Raw genomic sequence first — 21,460 nt, forward strand, 5'->3', positions numbered from 1 at the left:
TTGTCAGCCTGTTTCTTTTGCCATGGGAATTGTAGTCCATGAACATCTGGAGCACCATAGGTTGGCCACCCCTGTTGTAAAGTAATCTCTGTGAGCACAACAGGTGCATCCTTCTACTGGCTTGCCCGTCTTCTGCATGTCTCTTAATGCAACCTGTGCAGTGTAGTAGAAAAAAGTGAAAAAATCTAGTGCCGAACATCTTTTTAGCTAGACCTAGTAGTTTACTACTGGTGATGGGGAGCACCATCAACTAACAGCTGGCTTGTGGGGGTTTTCAAGGCAAGAAAAATCCAGAGGTGGTTTGCCGTTGTCTTCCTCTGCATAGCAACCCTGGACTTCTTTATTGGTCTCTTATGCAAGCACCAACTAGGGGCAACTCCGCTGAGCTTCCAAAATGTGATGAGTTCAGGTCGGAGTGATGTACAATTCTTTAATAAGAAATTGATAGCGAAGAATAAAATGAAGAGTGTCAGTATATCTATCAAGACTTAAGTAAAATGAACTTGAATACATTTTTTACAGTTTCCTTCATACACGTATATACAGGAGTACATATTTATTGGCCATTCCATATACATACTCCTGGTAGGAGAGAGAAAATTTCTCTGCCTCTACTTTCCATGTTACAGTGCACATTTATTTGCCGTCGTTGTGCAGTCCCATGTATGGAATTGTTCCTAGGCAGGTCACTGACAGAATGTTCTAGAAAGCTTAAGATGGGAGGAAGCACTTGGTAAGAAACCAAGCAGTATGTCTGTTAACTAAAACGTATTTCTATCATACGGCCTGGATTTAAGTAATTAATTTGTCATATTGTTGGCAAACTGCTTCCTAACAACTAGCACAAGTATAGTTCAAAGTCGTTTAAACCCTTCCTTTTCACTTCTAGTCTCTCTCTCTGTCTGTCTTGTTACAAACCACAGGAAGGATTTTATGATGCAAGGATATAATTTTTACCAATCATGTCTTCTTAGAGCCACTGTATTTATTCCATATGTTTCTGAAATATCTGTGCAACTTCCCTTCCCCCAACATTTACAGAAAATATCTGGGGTTTTTTAAAGTTTGATGGCAAAGAATTATTTCTCACCCTAAATATTACAGCAAATTAACATTTATACCAAAAAAATTAGAAATGCCTGAAAACCTAAATTGGGACAAAAAATATACTTGCTTCCTTATTCTTCAAACATACCTTCTCCTGTTGAGACCCAGCGTGGTGTGGTGATTAAGAGCAGGTGGACTCTAAATTGGGTTTGATTCCCTTCTCCTCCATATGAGTGGCGTACTCTTATCCAGTGAACTGAATTTGTTTTCCCACTCCTCCATATGAAGCCTGCTGCATGACTGTGGGCCAGTCACAGTTCTCTCAGAACTCTCTCAGCCTCATTTGCTGCACAAGGTGTCTGTTGTGAGGACAAGCAGGGAAGGAGTTTGTGAGCTGCCTTGAATGTCCTTATTATTTAATTTTGTTTCATATCACAGCTGCCAGTTCTTTAGCTGGTTGTTGGCCTTTCACTACAATTCAAGCCTCACCCAGAGGCATAGGAAGTTGTAATGTATCGGCGTAGTATTCGTGCGGATCCCAGCAGGGCTGCCTTCCGAGTCTGACAGATGTTAATTTTGTCGATTTGAAGATGTTTCAAGTGCTGCCCTAGTGTTTTCGGAATGGTGAACAGGGTTACCACTGGGGCGACCTCAGCTGGTTTGTGCCATAGTTGCTGAATCTCGATTTTCAAATCGTGGTATTTAGTGACCTTCTCGTGTTCTTTTTCAACGACCTGCTGTCACCAGGTATTATTATTAATAATAATATTAATCATATTATTGAAATTTGATCAGAGAAATCTGGTGAATAAGAATTAAGCACCATGTCACACCCGTCACAGAGCATTTACTGAAAGTAACGTTCTCAGTGTGAGTTTTCCCACACTGGGGTGCTGTGTGGTTTCCGGGCTGTATGGCCGTGTTCTAGCAGCATTCTCTCCTGACGTTTTGCCTGCATCTGTGGCTGGCATCTTCAGAGGATCATCAGACGTTTTGCCTGCATCTGTGGCTGGCATCTTCTACATCAGTCTACATTTCAAAGTCTACATTTCAGTCTACATTTCAAAGACCACAGATGCAGGTGAAACGTCAGGAGAGAATGCTGCTAGAACACGGCCATACAGCCCGGAAACCACACAGCACCCCAGTGATTCCGGCCGTGAAAGCCTTCGACAATACATTTTCCCACACTGTCCCTTAACACTGAGGAGTGCTCAGTCCACGATGCCTCATCAACAGCATCATTATCAAGTTGTGAGTCTTCTTCCATCAAGTCATTGACTGTTGGTGGTGGGGAAAAAAGGAACTTTAAACTGCTGGTGTAAGAAGACGGGCCCTCATGTTTTCTTCCACAGAGCAAATGAGAACTTTGCTTGATAGGATGAGGGACTGACATTTAGAGGGGGGAAATGGCATGGAAGCAGTTTCAGTAATCCCTAGTTCAGTGACTTTCCTGTGACTCTATCTATTACCAACCCCGCTGTCTCACAGCTGATTTGAACTTCAAAGAAAATCATGGGAAGGCCTGATCTTTCTTAGTATGCCTACTTTGTTTAAGGCTACAATTCTGTTTTCACTTACTGAAATGTTGGTCCTGCACTGGTCCCAGGTTTTAGAAGGTCCTGAGGGAGGTGGGTAACATACCTTGGTGGGTTTGTCTTTTCACCATCTGCCCTTCATCGTGCAGATGACTGAACGGGTACCAGTTCAATCCTGTCCATCTTCACTCCATCTGTAAGAAAGCCAACGTTGTGTGATTTGTTGTCATTATCTGTCACATCTAAAATGAACCATTTGTTTTGCATTTAACTGTGTGGTGCTGAATCCCATTTGTACATTGGGTGACTGCATTTGATCCACTTTCTTCATTGTTCTTGTTTCCATTTAGGCCTGAAGCCATGGTCCAATGTCATGGAGATCTTGGAGGAAAAGGATGGGCTTGACACTGAGCTGCTAGTTTATGCAATGACTTTAGTGAACAAGGTTTGTTTTCACTTGGGATTTGCATATATGTATATACACATACAGCACATCCTTCAACATTGCCACTGCATGTACTTCTTTATGCATGTACTTCTTTACCCTGCGGCTGTTTGCTTAGCAGTGGGGTTTTCCCACAGTTTTTTGTTTGTTCAGGGAATCTCTTCCTGCAGAGTGTCCTGAGCCAGGCTGATCCGCCATTTTGCCTGACTACTGCTTCCTTGATGCTTCTGTGCCACTTCCTTTGAGAAGGAAGATCAGCAATTTCATGCTTGAGCTCTTTAAGAACTCTTGGGTGAATGCAATCTGGGCCAGGGGATTTGGTAGCATTTAGTTTATCAATGGCTGTCAGAACTTCTTCCTTGTCTACCACTATCTTCGCTAGTTCCTCGAATTCACCTCCTAAGAAGCTTGGTTCAGGTGCAGGAATTTTCCTCACCTCCTCTTGGGTGAAGACAGATGCAATGAATTCAAATCTCCAGGCCTTGATGAAGTACATCCCAGAGTATTAAAAGAACAGGCAGAAGTAATCTCAGAACCACTTGCTATAATGTTTGAGAACTCCTGGAGAACAGGAGAAATCCCAGTGGACTGGAGGAGGGCTAATATTATCCCCATCTTCAAAAAGAGGAAAAAGGAGGACCCTAATAATTACTGCCCAGTCAGCCTGACATCAATACCAGGGAAGATTCTGGAGCAGATCATTAAACAGATGGTCTGCCAGCACTTAGAAGGGAATACTGTGATCACAAAAAGTCAGCATGGGTTTCTGAAAAACAAGTCATGCCAGACTAAGCTTATCTCTTTTTTTGATAAAGTGACGAGCTTGGTAGACCAAGGGAATGCTGTGGATGTAGCATGCCTTGATTTTAGTAAAGCTTTTTACAAGGTGCCCCATAATATTCTTGTAAGTAAGCTAGTGAAATGTGGACTAGATAATGCTACTATTAGTTGGATTTGTAATTGGTTGGCTGACCGAACTAAAAGGGTGCTCATCAATGGCTCATCTTCATCCTGGAGAGAAGTAACTAGTGGGGTGCCACAGGGTTCTGTCCTGGTCCCAATGCTATTCAATATTTTTATCAATGACTTGGATGATGGAATAGAAGGCATGCTAATCAAATTTGCAGACGACACCAAAATAGCTAATACCCCAGAGGACAGAGTCAGAATTCAAAATGACCTGGACAGATTAGAAAGCTGGGCCAAAACAAATGAATTTCAACAGAGATAAATGTAAGATACTACACTTAGGCAGAAAAAGTGAAATGCACAGATATATTATGGGTGACACCTGGCTTGACAATGCTACATGCAATGGGGATCTGGGAGTCTTAGTCAACCACAAACTGAGCATGAGTCAGCAGTGTGATGTGGCAGCCAAGAAAGCCAATGCAATTTTGGGCTGCATCAATAGGAGTATAGTGTCTAGATCTGGGGATGAAATTGTACCTCTCTATTCTGCATTGGTTAGACCTCACCTGGAATATTGTGTGCAGTTCTGGGCACCGCAGTTCAAGAAGGATATTGACAAGCTAGAACGGGTGCAGAGGAGGGCAGCTAAAATGGTAAAAGGTCTGGAATCCATGCCCTATAAGGAGAGATGTAGGGAGCTGGGTATGTTTAGTTTGGTGAAGAGAAGACTAAGAAGTGACATGATAGCCATGTTAAGATATTTGAAGGAATGCCATGTTGGTGAGGAAGCAAGCTTGTTTTCTGCTGCTGCAAAGACTAGGACCAGGAGTAATGGGTTCAAGGTGAAAGAAAAGAAACATCAGGGAAAACTTCCTGACTGTCAGGGCTGTTCGATAGTGGAATGCACTTCCTTGGAGAGTGGTGGAGTCTCCTTCTTTGGAGGTTTTTAAAGAGAGGCTGGATGGCCATCTGTCAGGAGTGCTTTGACTGTGTGTTCCTGCATTGCAGGGGGTTGGACTTGATGGCCCTTGGGGTCGCTTCTATGATTCTATTACTAAAATCTTGATGGGATTTGTCCTTTACTTTTAAATACAGAATAGTGATCACTATGGCATGATCCAGCCAAAGCTGAGCATTTTTAACTCTCTTTGATTTCAGTGGAAGGACTTCAGGATGAACTGTCTCTGAAATCTGATGGATTGTGTGGATGCTGCCTGTTAGACACAGGAAGTTGTTCAGCTCTCTGTCATATTATTTCCTATTTCTCTTCATGCTGTTCTCTCCAGTCTAATGCTTTTCATGCCAGAGGGACTGAAATGCTTTGTTCTCTGACTTGCAGACACTGGCTGGCTTGCCAGATCAGGATTCCTTCTACGACGTTGTGGACTATCTAGAAGAGCTGGGGATTGAAGCTGTTTCCCAGAGACACTTGAACAAGAAAGGGGCGGACTTGGATCTGGTAGAGCAATTCAACATTTACGAGGTAACAGGAAGCGCCTCATTCTGTGCATCTCGCTTTCTGTGTGTTCTTTGAAATTGGGCTGAGCGTGGCCTGGATTGTATTGCTTATGGATTTTCCTTTGGAAAGTAAACCTTTTGTTTATGTCAATGGTGGCGAACCTTTGGCACTCCAGATGTTATGGACTACAATTCCCATCAGCCCCTGCCAGCATGGCCAATTGGCCATGCTGGCAGGGGCTGATGGGAATTGTAGTCCATAACATCTGGAGTGCCAAAGGTTCGCCCCCACGGGTATGTCATATGGTCAAAATGCTGCAAAATAGGCCAATTGAGTACATGTGTTGAACCCTTTGTATTTCTGACAACAATGAAAACTCTTTTCAGAATAATAGTTTCACATCTAAAACAAGGGAAGTCTAATCCAGCCCTCAGTGAATGCAAGTAGTAGCACCAAACTTTTGTTGGCATATAAGACAATACGGGTAAAATACAGAGAGAGAAAAAACAAAAACCAGATTTAAAACAGTCCCCAAAGATAATGATAACAAAGGATCTCTTAATAGCAGAGTGGCACAACAAAGTTAAAAAGCAGAACTATCCTTTAGGGTGTATAATTTCTAGTAAAAACTTGACCATCAATTCACAAACTACAAGATCAGGGTTATAAGATCTTTTGAGTATCTAAAATCCTGTCACAGTTCAAGGGAAGAGCATTTGCATATTTTCCCCTAGTTCCCTCATATTTAGTGCAATAGAAGAGGGAATGAGCTAAAGTTTCCAGTTGATTAGAGTTACAGGAGCACAATCTCTTTGCACCCTCTATTTTTTAAATCTACCATATAGCAGCGCTGAAGGCAGAAACTGAACCAAGCCAATGATATAGCTCTCCTAAGGTGAGGATTCAGCATTATGTAATCTGCTATGCATCCCCATTTAAATGGTATTGGGTGAACATGTTTTGGATGCAGATGCAAATAGGTTTTGAGATTCTGTTTCTAGTAATCCTTCTTTCAAACTGTTATAGGCTTCAGCATGGGAAAACATACCCAAAGATTCAATAGAAATGCCAATTTCCTTAATTTTGTTTGTAATTAATGGGAGCCAGTTGGAAAATTTGGATTCAGTTATCATTAGACATAAATAGCTTGAACCTAACAGTTAGAATGCAAGTTAAAATTTAGATTGTTCAGGAATCCCTGTTTTCACGCTCTGACGTAAACCAGGATGATCCCTTGATATGATGTTTTTATTGGCTTGTGGTTGTGCTAATGGAGATTTGAAAGTCATGTTCAGAACTATCAGCTGGCAGTGTAGGTTATAAGTATATGACTGAGTAAACAAAGTAACCCACAATATAGCATGTTACGGGAAGGGAAGATATTGGTCTCTTAACAGTGAACAAACACACTTTTCAGTCTCTTCAAGCTGAATACCATATTATGCCAAGGAAAAGTCTAGTGTTGATTTATGTGAGTTTAATTTACTTTCTCTAGTAAAGTTTTTCTCGCTCCAGAAAACTTTAGGCCAAATTATTTTGCCTTCAGATTGTAGGGTAAAATCGCTGGACTTCCCAGAACCTTGATGTTCTAAAACTGCCTGATGGGAAATGCTTTAGAACAGGGGTAGGGAACCTGCGGCTCTCCAGATGTTCAGGAACTACAATTCCCATCAGCCTCTGTCAGCATGGCCAATTGGCCATGCTGACAGAGGCTGATGGGAATTGTAGTTCCTGAACATCTGGAGAGCCGCAGGTTCCCTACCCCTGCTTTAGAAGGACCTGGTGGCTGTGAAAAAATTTGCTTGTGCTGTCCGCAGGGGACAATAAAATCCTGTTGGGGAAGTGGAAGTGTTCTCAGCTTGTCCCATATATTCCAGATTAGTGGCCCTTAGGGAGACAGTAGGATCAAACAGTCCACAAATACCAAACTATCCTCCAGTGCTAGAAAGCTCTATTGTGTATTTACAATGTTTGCCTCCCGCATTTCTGCTCTTACAAGGGCCTCGAGGCAGCTAGTAATTTGAAACATACATGATAAAATCGCATTTTTAAAACCATTATCACCCAGCCAAAAGGGAGGGCGGTAGATCCGCGGCAGCTGGGCATGGAGCCCCTGCACCACCTCTGAAGAGGGAACTGCTGGCACAGCCACCAAGAGAAAAAAACCCTAAACCCATCATCATCATCATCATCATCATCATCATCATCATCATCATCATCATCATCATCATCATCATCATCATCATCATCATAGTTTATTTACGGTCATTGACCAGCAAGATCCAAAAGAATTAAACTCATAAAATTTACAGATATTACAAATATACAGATTAAAACAGTTAACAAAATGCAGATAATAGGCCTCAGGAACTCAGAACATCCGCTCAAGATGATGAGTGGAAGGTCAGTCTAATAATAATTAATAATAAGGATTAGCTGGCAGAGCCAATAGCGCTCTGTCGGGCCTTCCTGATTTTACTTGATATCCAGGCAAACTTGGCAACAGAATACGTTAGATTTTTATTGGTATCTGATAACAGTATTTTAACCTTTTCTTTCTTAGCCGAAGGAGAGTTTGTCTGGTCAAAGGACAGAAGCATCCAACGTATCTCATCATAGTATGAGCATTCAAATAATATATGTTCGAGTTTTCCAACACCTCCTATTTGACAACTGCAAATTCTACCCTCAGTTGGTACTTTGTTATAAATCCCGTTGGTATAGTTATGGATTTAATGAAAATTTTGTAACGGAGTAGGCTATAGGCTCTTCGATAGCTAACGTTAAACAAGGAAGTAAGATAAGGCATTATTGAAAGTTTATTCAGCATTATTTTACCCTAACCCTAAACCCATCAGCTGGTCAAAAGCTCCAGTGAGGGTGACGGCTTTTGCCACTCTTTTTCCAGGGCACTGGAAGCTGACTAAAGTTGGCTCCCCCCCCCCCAAACACCCCCCATCCAGCCACCCAGGCAGCCTGTGTCAGAGAAGCACTAGCATTGAGCTTTACACGTAGTCATCGTGCTGCTGCACAGCCCCCTGATGCCCATTTAAGGGCTTCTGCATTGATGTCCGTGCCCAGTTGGATGACACAGTGGGCACTGGTGCCACACAGGGGCCACGTCACTTCCACTGCAACTCCTCCCCCCCCCCCGGACACTTTTGGGTTGCACAGTTAAAATCAACACCTTTTCCAAATACGCATTGTTAAGACCATTTTAAAAAGAGTTAAAATATTAACAGAAACAAAACACGAAAACCTCAATTGAAACATTGGTGAGTAAGATGGGTTCACTGCGGGAATGCCAAATGGTACAAAGAAAGTCTTCAAGGGGCACTTTTGCACCTGCAGAATAATGCACTTTCAATCCACTTTCACAACTGTTTGCAAGTGGATTTTGCTGTTCCGCACAGTAAAATCCAGCTGCTAAGTGTATTGAAAGTGCATTATTCTGCATATGCGAAAGTACCCAAGGCGTCTACTGAGCAGAGCCACACATACGGATCAGCAAAGCATTTGGGAAGCATTTTAAGAGTGGGCCAGCATTCCTCCACCGTGTCCCCTTGCATTCTTTTCAGATGACGCTCAGACACGAGGACGGGGACATCAACGGGGAACCCCCTCCCAGTTGCCGGAAAGACCGCAGAAGAGCCAGTCTGGGGTGCCCCGAGCGGAGGGGGCTGGAGCGACGGAGGAGCCGGAGGCATTCTGTCCAGATGATCAAGAGCACTTTATCCGCTACTCTGCCTCATGCCTAAGCTCAGGAGTTCCCCTTCGTAATGCTGTTAGACGAAGCCCAGTGAGAGAGTGAGAGTGCAAGAAAGTAACAAATTGTCCGGGCCCGGTGGCCCTGCTTTTGTCTCTTTCTGGCCTGTCATTGCAAGGCCTCTCCGCTCCTTCTTCTCCTCTCACCTTTCCTCTACTTCTGCCTCCAAAGAGAAGGGGAGGTGAGGGCGGCAGGGTATACATTTTCAGGGCCTGGATTGCTCCAAGTGCCTGGGAATCCAGGAAGTCCCATACTTCATTTCCCAGGTGTCCGTGCCAAGCCCCAATGTAGCTTTCTCTCGGGCACTCCTGTACTGGAAATCTGAGGGTGCTTAGGGCTCAGGGCAGGCAAGGATGGAAGAGAGCACGTCTCTCGGCTTCTGTTTGTGGCACAGACCTGTGTGCTGATGTGATGTGGAACCAGGCAGAAGCCACAGGCCACAGAATCCCAGAGCAAGGTGCATTTCCAGCCGAGCTATTAAAGCTTTCTGGAGTCTTTGCCAGAAACAACAACAGTGGGCAGGTATGCTAATAACTCTCCCAGTGAGTTGGCATTCTCCCAGGGGCATATCTGCAATGGAGACATGGGGAGTCAAATGTCCCCGGGCGCCCCTCTTGTGGGGGGGCCCAAAAATGCAGGTTCGTTTGTGGTTTTTTGTATTTTTAGTGTTCTTTCAGTTTTTGGCCTGCAGAAGCGGTTTTTTAGGTTAGCAGCACCAAAATTTCAGGGATTTTTTGGAATGCTCTCCTGATTAGATCACCCAGGTTTGGTGAGGATTGATTCAGGGAGTCCAAAGTTATGCACTCCCAAAGGGAGTGCCCCCATCCCCCATTGTTTCCAATGAGAGCTAATAGGAAATGGGGGCTACACCTTTGAGGGTCCATAATTTTGGACCCCCTGAAACAAACTTCACCAAACCTGGGTGGTATCATCAGGAGAGTCTCTGAAATTTTGGTGCTGCTAGTACTTAACGATTGCACCTCTGACAGCAGGCACCCCCTCAATTCCCCAGATTCTCGCCTTTGAATCCACTTGCTTGGGCATGGATTTAAAGGGAGAATCTGGGAGTCCCCAGTTTAAACATTGAAAGTGATGCTGTTCTCCGGTGGGAGAGAATCCACCCAAAATAGCATCACTTCCAATATTGTTTAAACTAGTGACCCCAGATTCTCCCTTTAAGGTGGGATTTTAAAAGGAGAACCTGGGCTTCCCTAGTTTAAAACACCATTGAAAATGATGCTTTGTTCGAGGGGTGGATCTCCTAGCATCACTCTGTTTGGGGTAAACTTGAGAGCCCAGATTCTCCTTTTAAATCCACCTTAAAGGGAGAATCTAGAATCCTCAGTTTAAATAACATTGAAAGTGATGCTGTTTCCCCCAATTGGGGGAACTGGATACAACACCATAAAATGTTTTCATAGCAGTAATAAAACATTTTGAAAGCATTTTGAAAATGTTTTCCAAAAACATTATTTCTGCTGTGTGGCATGGCCCATTGCTGTGTTCAGATTTCTGAGTTGGGGCATGTTCTATAATGTGATGGTGACTTTGAAACGACCTGATGTAAAAAAATCATTGTTTGGTCATGGTGGGGGAGGGCGGCTGCCCAGCGGGGTGGAGGGCTTAAAACGCATTTTGTCCCCGGGCTCCATTTTTCCTAGGTACGCCTCTGCACTCTCCCTTTCTCCAAACTCTCCTTTTAATAGTTTGCCCTAACTGTCACTTCCCTCTAGAAACGTGCTCATAACCGTGTCCAGATTCTGTGTCCTTGTCCAGTCAGCATCACTGACTCCCTGCCTCCTTTCCTTTCGTATCATTCATCTGCCAAAGTCATACTTCCTTCCTGCTTTCTCCCTTGTATTCTTCCCTGTTTTCTTCTTAATCTCTCAGTCTTTTCCCATTTCCTTCGCTCTGTCCAGTCCCACATTCCCTGTTCCTGTCTGCTCCTCTCTTTTTGCTCCGTCTCCATCTGTTCCTTCCGGTTCCTCCATCATTCCGTTTTGTAGGATTAAAGCAATATTTAATTGAAAAGTCGTGATATGTGTTAATGACTGTGAAAACAAAGTTAGTAATTAGTATAAATTGTAGATTTATGGAAAGAGATAGCTTTTTTCGATAAACATTTGTAGAAATAGAATAGTTTAGTTGACTGAAATAAGCAAACAATTTTAACATTATCTTAATGTCTCTTGTTATCAGGAACTTTGTTTTACATGTGATGTAAGCAGGATGAGATCTTTTGTTGAATCCATTTTGATAGGTACAACATTATGCTGCCTTTGGCATTAAAATCGCAATGTACCCTCTTTCAAGACAAGTACTGTGAAAATCTAAGAGCAGCATGCAATTAATAGCCAAAAAAGGGGGGGAAAATGAATCCAGTAATGTATAATGTATTTTTGACCTATGCTATCCCATCCGCTTCTTTTCCAACAATCCCAGGATGTGATTGGATCTGGGAGTCCATCAGTAGAAGGTGCTGATGGTCATGAATTATACCCACTTTATTCCTGGGGCTGCAGGACTCCTGCGATGCAATCTGCCATGTGGGTCAGTCAGCTGCAGAGGGGCAGGGGAAGGGGGTAAATTTCCCTTCCTGCCTCTTCTTCCTGCCAAGCTGCACTTACAAAGGAGGAAGCAGTTCACTTCTCCCCGCCCCCCACCGCAGCCCACTGTCTCCTGTGCTGTTATTCTACAGGAGACCCCGGGGTCAGGGGGAGTGGAAACTGGAGAGCTTTGAGCCAATTGTTGGATCCAACCCAACAAGCTATTGTATTATGTAGACTTAGAAATGACCAAGGTTGTTGTTTCATACTCAGTCTGCATATTCACCTAAATGTAGACATTTCTCCCTCCCCCCGCCCCCGCCCCCCCGGATGTTGCTGTATTCAAGGCAAACCCCGTTATCTACTAAATCATGTGCTGGAATGGGGGAATTGTCCACTCGGAGAGTCTTTGGCCCTTTCCCCACTTACCCTTGTCGGAGGGTTGCTGCGCGCAATTCCTGGCACGCGCCCTGGAGTTTCCCCACGACAGCTCTCATTACGAAGGTCACTAAAAGCTGGCACCATTTGAAAAGGCACCAGGGAATTACAGCTACTGGGAGGGGGCTTAAAGGGAGGCCAGCGAGGTGCAGCTGGGCTGCCAAGGTTCTGCCGCCCTTGAAGTGGGGAGTGCAGCTGGACCCTGTGCTACTTTAGGAGAGTAGCGCGGCGCTTAAGGTAAGTGGGGAAAGGGCCTTTATTGGACATTCCCCCAGTCCAGGCAAGTGAGCGCCCTTCACCTTGGCAACAGAAGTGGAGGTCTGGCGCTTGCCCTCTGAATAACAAGCAGCTAAAATTACCTAAGAGCGTGAGGCCAAGAAAGGCAGGGGTCATCCTGTGCATGTCTCAGGGTTGGATTGGGGTCTCTGTTGCCTCCCACCAGTGCTGGTGTTCGGGGGAGGAAAACTCTTCACTTAATTGTGTCTACTCGGGGATCATCTGCATTTACTATTTGGTCAGGATAAAGCGATCTGCACATGATTAGAGGCACTCTTCTTTACTGTTGCTTCTGAAATTGCTATTTAGGGAGTTTGGTGAGAATGAGAGGCACGCGTGTGATCGAGGCACCAGAATCCTTTCGCTTCTTCCTCAAGTTTCCCCCTTGGCCGGTCTCAAATATTTATCTCCTCAGGGACCCAATAACAGCAAAGCAGTGCTAATAAAAAGTCTTATGTATGTCCAGACTCTGAGAAGCAGACTCTGAGAATCACAGCTCCCCCTCTTAAGCAGCTGCATAGCTGCACAGCTGCACAAGGGGTGGACACCCAGAGGGAACATTTTCAGGAGGGAGGGGCTGTAGTGCCCCTGATTCTCAACAGCACTAATTTTGCCTTACTTATTCTGGTCTTAATGGCCAGTCTGGCAAATTATGCTTGCTGCGCAATGGGAGCGAATGTCCGTCACAGCCAGAATTCTTGTACAGACCTATTTTTTCTGGTTCCCCACCTTCACTTTCCATTCTCTCCATTGCAAGGGAGTCCATTTTTAGCATGACTTTTCATTTGCTTCACCGCCAGATGAGACAGATTTGCCAGAGAGCACAGCTGTTGCCCTAGGACATCGTCCCCTCACCCACTCCACCAATTAGCCCCCTCCCACTCCCTCGGACCACTTTGTGCAACTTCCTCTTCGCCCCCTCCATGATGCCGGCTTTTTCATGCTTCTCTAAGTGCACATATCACGATATCAATATCTTGATGTAACAACAGAGCAGGCTTTTGCAAAGAACAGTACAAGCAGGGCGTCTTTTGGGCTCCACCCACTTCCCCTGCTCTGCTTCTGCTCTCCATGATAATCGAAATGGTCTTTTAAAACTTTATTTCAGCTGAGACTCTGTTTTAAAACAAGCCTCTCTCTTCTCTTCTCCTCTTCTCTTCTCTTGCGCCAGGAAGAGTGAGTGAGTGAGTGAGTGAGTGAGTGAGTGAGTGAGTGAGTGAGTGAGTGAGTGAGTGAGTGAGTGAGTGAGTGAGTGAGTGAGTGTGTGTGTGTGTGTGTGTGTGTGTGTGTGTGTGTGTGTGTGTGTGTGTGTGTGTGTGTGTGTGTGTAAGAGAAGGCAGGGGGAGAGAATATCAGCTCTAGTCTTCAGATTCCTGGGTGTGATGAGATCTGTGCCTTTAAGGCTATGGTGATGGGCAGAGTTAAGAAAACCTGGAGAACCAGAGACCTAGCAGAGTTTAGCAGAAAAGCTGCACAAGAAGCTGTGGGCTTCCTCCTTGCGTGTAAACAGAAATGAAAGGAGACCACACCACAGCCCCAAAGTGCAGCTCAAAGGCCCAAGGTATAATGTACTTTATGTACAATGAGCCTCTTTGAAGTTACCCCCCCCCCACACACACACACATAGATGGATACATCCACACATACATCCAAAGTTACTTATAATGTGTTTAGAGTTCCATGGTCGATTCTGGAAAATGAGCCTGAGGGGACCACTGGAATAATGACACAAAACGGTGGGCACAGGCACAAAATGACTGCCACAGGGGACAGGGCCAGCCACGTAATTGCGGCCACAGTTTACCTTCAGCTACACGGTGAAGATGCTTGTACTGCGGTAGCAGCTGCTACCAAAGAACCCTTTTTTAAAAAAACTGCATAGCCATTCAAATATTCGGATGTCAAAAATAAGCCTTACTGGGCATAGCCCCACCGGACTGTGGCCACATAGAAAAATAATTGGCGGGTGCTAGGAAAAGCATGGAGCGGCTGGCTTTAAAAATATGTGAAGCTGAGCAGAGCCCGTCTCTAGGAACACTGGCCTTCAGGATTAGGTGGTTTAGACTGAATTCTAAGAATTAAGGAATTTTCCTTTTGCTCCCGATTATGTGTATCTGGAGAAGAGTTAATGTTTGTTGGCCTAACAGAGCCACAAAAGGCTTAATATAAACCCTGCCTGTTTCAAAGAAGTTGCTTTTATGAACGCTGTCATTGAAAAGATATCAACTGCTGTTTGATTCTCCAAACCTGCTCGTGCCCCAAAGAAAATCACTGATTCGGGGCATCTTGAGCATACTTGTCGGCATCATCCTTTGTTTCTTTTTTCACATCTCCCTTAATTCAAGTTTTCAGAGTCACACTGATCAGTTTTGTGTTTGTGCCTGTGCGTGGGTGACGCATGCGAAACCGACATTTGTATGTTATTGAGGGAGATTTTTCTACCCATCCAACATATCCAACTTACCAAAGTTTTTTTTCCTCTTCTGAGGAGGCCAACACTGGCTCAAAATATTGAAATAAGCCACTGGGTTTGATCTTGATCTGTTTCCAAAGAGCAATCTGGAGGAACCGGGTTTGATTCCCAGCTCTGCCGCCTGAGCTGTGGAGGCTTATCTGGGGAATTCAGATTAGCCTGTACACTCCCCACACACGCCAGCTGGGTGACCTTGTGCTAGTCACAGCTCTTCTGAGCTCTCTCAGCCCCACCTACCTCACAGGGTGTTTGTTGTGAGGGGGGAAGGGCAAGGAGATTGTCAGCCCCTTTGAGTCTCCTGCAGGAGAGAAAGGGGGGATATAAATCCAAACTCCTCCTCTTCTTCTTCTTCTTCTTCTTCTACTTCTTCTTCTTCTTCTTCTTCTTCTTCTTCTTCTTCTTCTTCTTCTTCAAATGGAGGGTGTTTCAGATGACAAGCAGAGTGTGTCTTCTGGCAGCAGGACAGCCCAGATGCATCTCAGAAATGCAGAGTGAGAATCCATACTTAGGAATCTTCAGATCTCTAGGAAATTTCCTTCCTTGTATGAGGATGTCCACAGTGCTCTTCAAAGATTCCTGCAAATATCTTTCCTCCTCCCCCATTTCTGTTTATATTTGGTCCCAAAGCAGACTGTTTAAATGACCCCTGAGTATGAAAGGACCTTTATATAATCCATGCCAATGTTTCCCAACCTTTTTGAGGTCAGGGTACCCTTGACCTCACTCTTCATATCTCACGGTACCTCTGCCACCACCCTCCACCTTCCCCTCCCATTGCCCCTGCTTGCCACACCCCCCACCTTCCCCTCCCAGGGGTGAAGGGAAGCACTGGGGGGGGGGGGGAGGGTGGCTGCTGACCTTGTGGCTGGCCCTGCCCCATGGGCCAACTCCATGTCCTTGCTGGCGCCGGTGGGAGTCACCACAAAAATGAGGGGGAGGGGGCGGTAGTGTTGCCGCGGTACCCCTGGGACATGCTCACGTCACCCCAGGGTACCACGGAACCCTGGTTGAGAATGGCTGATCCATGCTATAGCTACGAAGGCCGTTGTTGCTGCGTCACATTTTCACATGTGTGTTTTTCCTGCTGCCTTTGTTGACCGGTTCTGTAGAGGATCTGAGCCGGAGACCCCCCCAGGCTTCCAGAGTGAGGAGGAGTCTGGCAGCGCCTTTGAGGATGAGCTTAGAGCATCGTCACCTTTGTGAGTACGGAGGTCGGCTGCCGCGGCTGTGCATGAGACGCATCTCTGGCTCAGCTCCATGTGGCTGGAACGCCCCTAGATGTCAGGCTGCTTTTGTTAGGGTGGTGCCTTTGCATGAGACGGAAGGCATAAATGGCGGGCCTTTCCTGAGCACGAGCTCAAAAGTTCCCTTCTTGCCATCTGATGCAGCAATCCCACCTCGATCTCCTCCCTCCGGTTGAACTTGGGCAGAATTGAGATCTGGCTTTCCTGGGTAGAAGTGCAGGTGAAAAGTTCAGACTGGCACTTTAAACATGACATCATTGGTGAGCAAACCTAAGACCAGAGACAGTGCAGCATAGTGGCTGGAGGGCTGGGCTTGGGTGAGATGGGCATGGGTTCATGTCCCTGCTCAGCCAATAGACTTGGCCTCAAGAAAACCGCCCTGTCTTTGACCTGTTCCACAGGTTTGTTGTGAGGATAAAGCAGAATAACCTTGACCTCCTTGGACAGACAGACAGACAGACAGACAGACAGACAGACAGACAGATCTCAGAAGCTAAGCCACCTTGGCCCTGGCTAGTGTTTGGATGGGAGGCCGCCAGGAAAGTCCAGAGTCACTACACAGAAGCAATCAATCAATCAATCTTCTCTTTATCTTTTTTTAGGGGATTTGATTGTAGGTGCCATCTGTTATGCCGATTTGGTGTGTTGCGTTTTAATGGGGTGGGGTTTATTTTATATAGAGCCAAATTAAGTAATATTTAACTGATTTTAGTCCTTGATTTTGTTGTGCTCTATTTATGTTTGTTGTTCACCGGCCTGAGCCCTTCTGGGGAGGGCGGTATATAAATATAATTAATTAATTAATTAATTAATATTGCGGTCATAGATCAGCATAAGGTTGATAAGATACGATTAAAAGGATAAAATATTTTAAAACTATAAATATATTTCTAAATTAATCTACTGGCAGAAGAAAATTGGGAACACAAATAAGGGACAGGAACATAAAGAGGACAAGGTAATAGGATAAATATAGCAAATCACTTCTGAATGTCTCTTGCCTTGAAAACTTATAGGTGCCATCACAGGTGTGCTGTGACTCTACAGCGCTTCTTCTGCCGCAAGAACAGATACATCCCTTTGTGAGGCTCCGTTCAGGTGTGACAAAGAAATACCCCTTTGTTGTGATCACACTGAGTTCTGGCTGTACCCCTCCCCCCGCCCTCCTCTTGCCGAACATGCAAAAATTGATGTCTTCAACTGATCCAAATCATAATTTGGTAGAATTAATTCATTAATTTGCAAAACTTAAAAGTAAACTTATGGGCCACAAAAACATGGAATTTCATTTGGGTTTATGTACCTTCTGTTATAAAAAGGAGTCTACAGCGACACCCAGTGGTCATTTTGGGAGGGCTTTTCAGACTACTAATGCAACTCTTCCTTCAACTCAGAATTTGTGGAAGGGAGGCTAAGTGGTTAACACCCCGTTATTGGGGCGGAAAGGGCCTTCAAGTCATAGACAACTTATGGCAACTCTGCAGGGTTTTGATGGCAAGAGATGTTTCAGAGTGGTTTGCTCAGAGACCTTCCATCCAAATCTCAACCTGCTTAGCTTCTGAGATCGGTTGTCCTGGCATTGGCCATCCAAAACACAGACCTTATCTGCCACGAATGCTGGGTACATTCTGAATCCACATGCCACGATTCATTCCTCCACCCCCTTTTAATTTGGTGCTAACAGACTCATTCCCCCCTTGTCCCATTAAATGCACGCACACACGCGCACACACACACTGTTAAAATGCCATCACACAGAACATTTATTGTAGGTTAATACATTGTGTATGACATAGCATGGGGTAAAGGAAAATAGCTTACATATCTCATACTCCCAAATTGGACAGTTAAAGAAGGAGAAAAAGGAATGAAAAATAGAGGCCCATAGAGATGAATGTGTGCCCATGTGCTAGTATGGTTAACCCTTCATGGTGTAAAGCGTATTGCTTATCTATGTCAAAATTCACCTAAGCTGCAGCAAATATTCGTAGCAAACCTGGATCTTTGCCTGCACATTATTTTTTATTATTATTATTATTTGATTTCAACAGTTGATGGGGGGAAAGTTTCTGAGATTTTTTTAACTCTTCCTGGCAGGATCAGGCACCATTAGCCAGATTCAGTGGTGGGATCCAAAAATTTTAGTAACAGGTTCCCATGGTGGTGGGGTTCAAACTGTGGTGTAGCACCAATGGGGCTGGGCAGGGCACGACGGGGGCGTGGCCGGGCATTGCGGGGGCAGGGCATTCCTGGGCGGGGCTGTGGCAAGGACGCAGCCGCTGCGCCAGTCCTTGGGCGGGCAACGAATGCACGCAGGCGCAGGCTGCCACGCACGCGGGTGCACCTCCTGCTAGACTGCTTCAAGTTCTGCGCACTACTGCTGGGAGGGGGCATAACTAAGGCAAAAATCAAGTTGCAAAATCACCAATTAGTAACCCCCTCTCGGCACACACAAATAATTAGTAACCTACTCTCGGGAACCTGTGAGAACCTGCTGGATCCCACCTCTGGAAATCCAGATGTGTGTGTGGGGATGGGGGGAGTGAGGTTATATGTGCCATAAGAGAAAATGAAGGCTGGAGAAGATTCCCTGAGCAGGCAGCTTTCCCCCACGTGTCTTACAAATTGCCCAGACTGGATGAGGCTCTTGGGATGGAAAAAGAGAATCAGGTCTTCTTGCCTAATGCGTCTGCAGTTTTTTTTTAATGTCACTATGACACCTTTGCTATAACCAATGAAAGATGTATTTTTGGGCTCGCATTCCACATTCTTGGAGATTATACAGTGATTGATACCATTTATTTACAGCCTTAGACCAGCATTTTAAAAATTTAACATTTCTTCAGCAATAAAATTCCTACTAAAACTACAATTCAGCAAAATGTACCAATACATAAAATATAGCCTCAGATGTTACTCAGTTCTCTAGAGGAACAGTCAAGAGAAGTGGGTCAAAGTACCAAATATAGAGCAAAATAATTCACATAACTGTAGTATCTTTAGCCCACCGCAAGTATATAATTAATTAACTAAATTTATAAAATACTTTCAAACTAAAATATGTAAAAAATTCAAAAATTATTATAAAATCCTCTGTGGATAGTTCCAAATAATAATGTTGAAAGATCTTATAAAATTAACAATAAAAAAGAGATTTCATTATTTTTGTCAGCAAGGATAAGTGAAAGAAGGGTCTTCTTATTTCTCTCTAGAAAGTAGGCAATTATATTGTTAATAAAAGGTTCCCTAACATTACTATAGAGCTTACAATCAAACAGGATATGCCCTAGTGTCTCAATACTCCCGTCCCCACCGGAGCAGACACACTCTTTAAGAAGTCTTCTGCATCTGCCTACACGTATGGGGGGGAGGGGAAAACATTAAGTCTTAGTAAGGTAAAGATTAAGGTGACCAGACGTCCCACTTTTGGCGGGACAATCCCGCCTTAAACCAATCTGTTCCACGTCCCGTGGGGTTTTTTACCTGTCCCGATTTTGCCTTCTGGGCGCTCCCCTTTTCCCACCCATCCTTTATAACAACTGCAGCTCGTTATACATTTGCTGTACAGAATTGACCTTTAAAACCATTCTCTGTTTCCCTCACCACCTGAGGCAAGGGTCCCAAACCTCTCAGAGCCTGCAGGCACCTTTGGAATTCCAATACAGAGTACTGAGTGCAAACCCAAAATGGCTGCTACAGGAACCAGTCACACAAAATGGCTGTCACGAGAAACAGAGACAACCTCAAAATGTCATGGAGAGAGACAATGCATACCTCTAATACAGTGTTGGCGAACCTTTGGCACTGCAGATGTTATGGACCACAATTCCCATCAGCCAATTGGTCATGCTGGAAGGGGCTGATGGGAATTGTAGTCCATAGCATCTGGAGTGCCAAAGGTTCGCCACCACGGCTCTAATAGTATCTCTTAAACATTTTAGACAGAAACTCAGTTTAACAGGGTGCATTTTAAAATAAACACATTTAAAAATATTTTCTTGCACTTACACAGTTTCACCTTCAGTCACACAGTGAGGATTCTTGAGGCATAAAGGTGTCTGCTGCCAAAGCAACTTTTTATAAATCTGCACAGTCAAATCAAATCTCCCGTGGCCAATCAGATGCCCTACTTAGGCAAAAGGCCCAGCTGGCCTTTCCTGCTTTCTAAAAAACTTGATGAGTGCCTTGTTGGATATCTCAGTCAAAGGTGTGATGGGTAGTCATACAGGACCACACCATTCCAGCAGTGGGATCAAGATTAAGGGATTTCGTCGTCAGGGGAATTTCCTCATTCTCTGCTGGTCATCAGGCACCATGGAAAAATTGTGTAATTCTTCTGAACTATTTCTGCAGTCCTAGTTAGTGGCTTATTGTTGGTTTTGTTGCTAAGGCGAGCTTTTGAAACCAGTGGCGTAGTGCCAAGGGGTGCACAATTCACCAGGCACGTGCTGGTGCAGAGGCATTCTGGGGCATGGTGGGGGCGCAGGCCACACGTGTGCCCTGAGCGCAGTTCCCCTTTGCTCCAGCTCCGGCCCTGCTGGAAACTAATAGGATTTCTGTTGTAAATGTTCTACAATTGAAGGCTTTTGCAAAAGGGAGGAAATAAATACCAGAAAAAAATAAAATACAGGCTTGATATTCATATGCCAGGCAAATAAAATGCAGACTTTGAATGCAGCTTCATCCTGGATCTTAAACCAGCAGAGGCACGAAACTGGCTCAGAGTTCCAAAGAGATATTTATTCAAAATGGACTTGGCCACTGATTCATTCCGAAGAAAGAATGCAAGAAGGGATGCACCTGTGTGTGCGTGTGCATAATTCAAAAATAATAGAAATGACAGAAAAAATGATTATTGTGATTCTGAAAGTATACAGCTAAGGGATAACATGTTCACAAATCAAAATGGCAACAATTAGAAATAGTATCAAAAGGATTTACAGGCCTAATGCATCAAACATCAGTTTGCTTGCAGATAACAAGTTAACAAGCTGGGGAAGAGCACGTAGCAGACAGGTCCTGTTTCAATGTGTTTCAATACCTCCGACAGTCACAAACAACCTTGCCCTGGTTCATTTGGAAGCCAAAAAATCAAGAGCAAATTCATAAATTAAAGAAATGGAAATGCTGCATATAGGATACTCCCACAAATTGACCTTTGGGCAAGGTAGGAGCCTCGCTCCTTGGAAGTTACACCGTGCTGCATGCTATGAATTTGCTCTTGATTTTTTGGCTTCCAAATGAACCACTTCCAGGCTGTTTGTGGCTGATGAACCTTCTCCAGCTTGTTAACTTTTTAATAGAATTGCCGTAGAA

At 44.5% G+C, this 21,460-nt stretch overlaps 1 protein-coding gene across 1 annotated transcript in view; it reads left to right on the forward strand.

The window, feature by feature from the left end:
• Window positions 1–21,460, forward strand: part of FHOD3 (formin homology 2 domain containing 3) — a 372,798-nt gene that overhangs the window by 251,622 nt on the left and 99,716 nt on the right. The window contains 5 exon segments of the mRNA XM_048511340.1: window positions 2,936–3,030; window positions 5,282–5,425; window positions 8,980–9,153; window positions 11,690–11,717; window positions 15,934–16,099. Of these exon segments, the coding sequence (XP_048367297.1) occupies window positions 2,936–3,030; window positions 5,282–5,425; window positions 8,980–9,153; window positions 11,690–11,717; window positions 15,934–16,099 (607 nt within the window).

The sequence above is a fragment of the Sphaerodactylus townsendi genome, linkage group LG11, assembly GCF_021028975.2.
Source record: "Sphaerodactylus townsendi isolate TG3544 linkage group LG11, MPM_Stown_v2.3, whole genome shotgun sequence".
In the NCBI taxonomy this organism is placed as follows: Eukaryota; Metazoa; Chordata; class Lepidosauria; order Squamata; family Sphaerodactylidae; genus Sphaerodactylus; species Sphaerodactylus townsendi.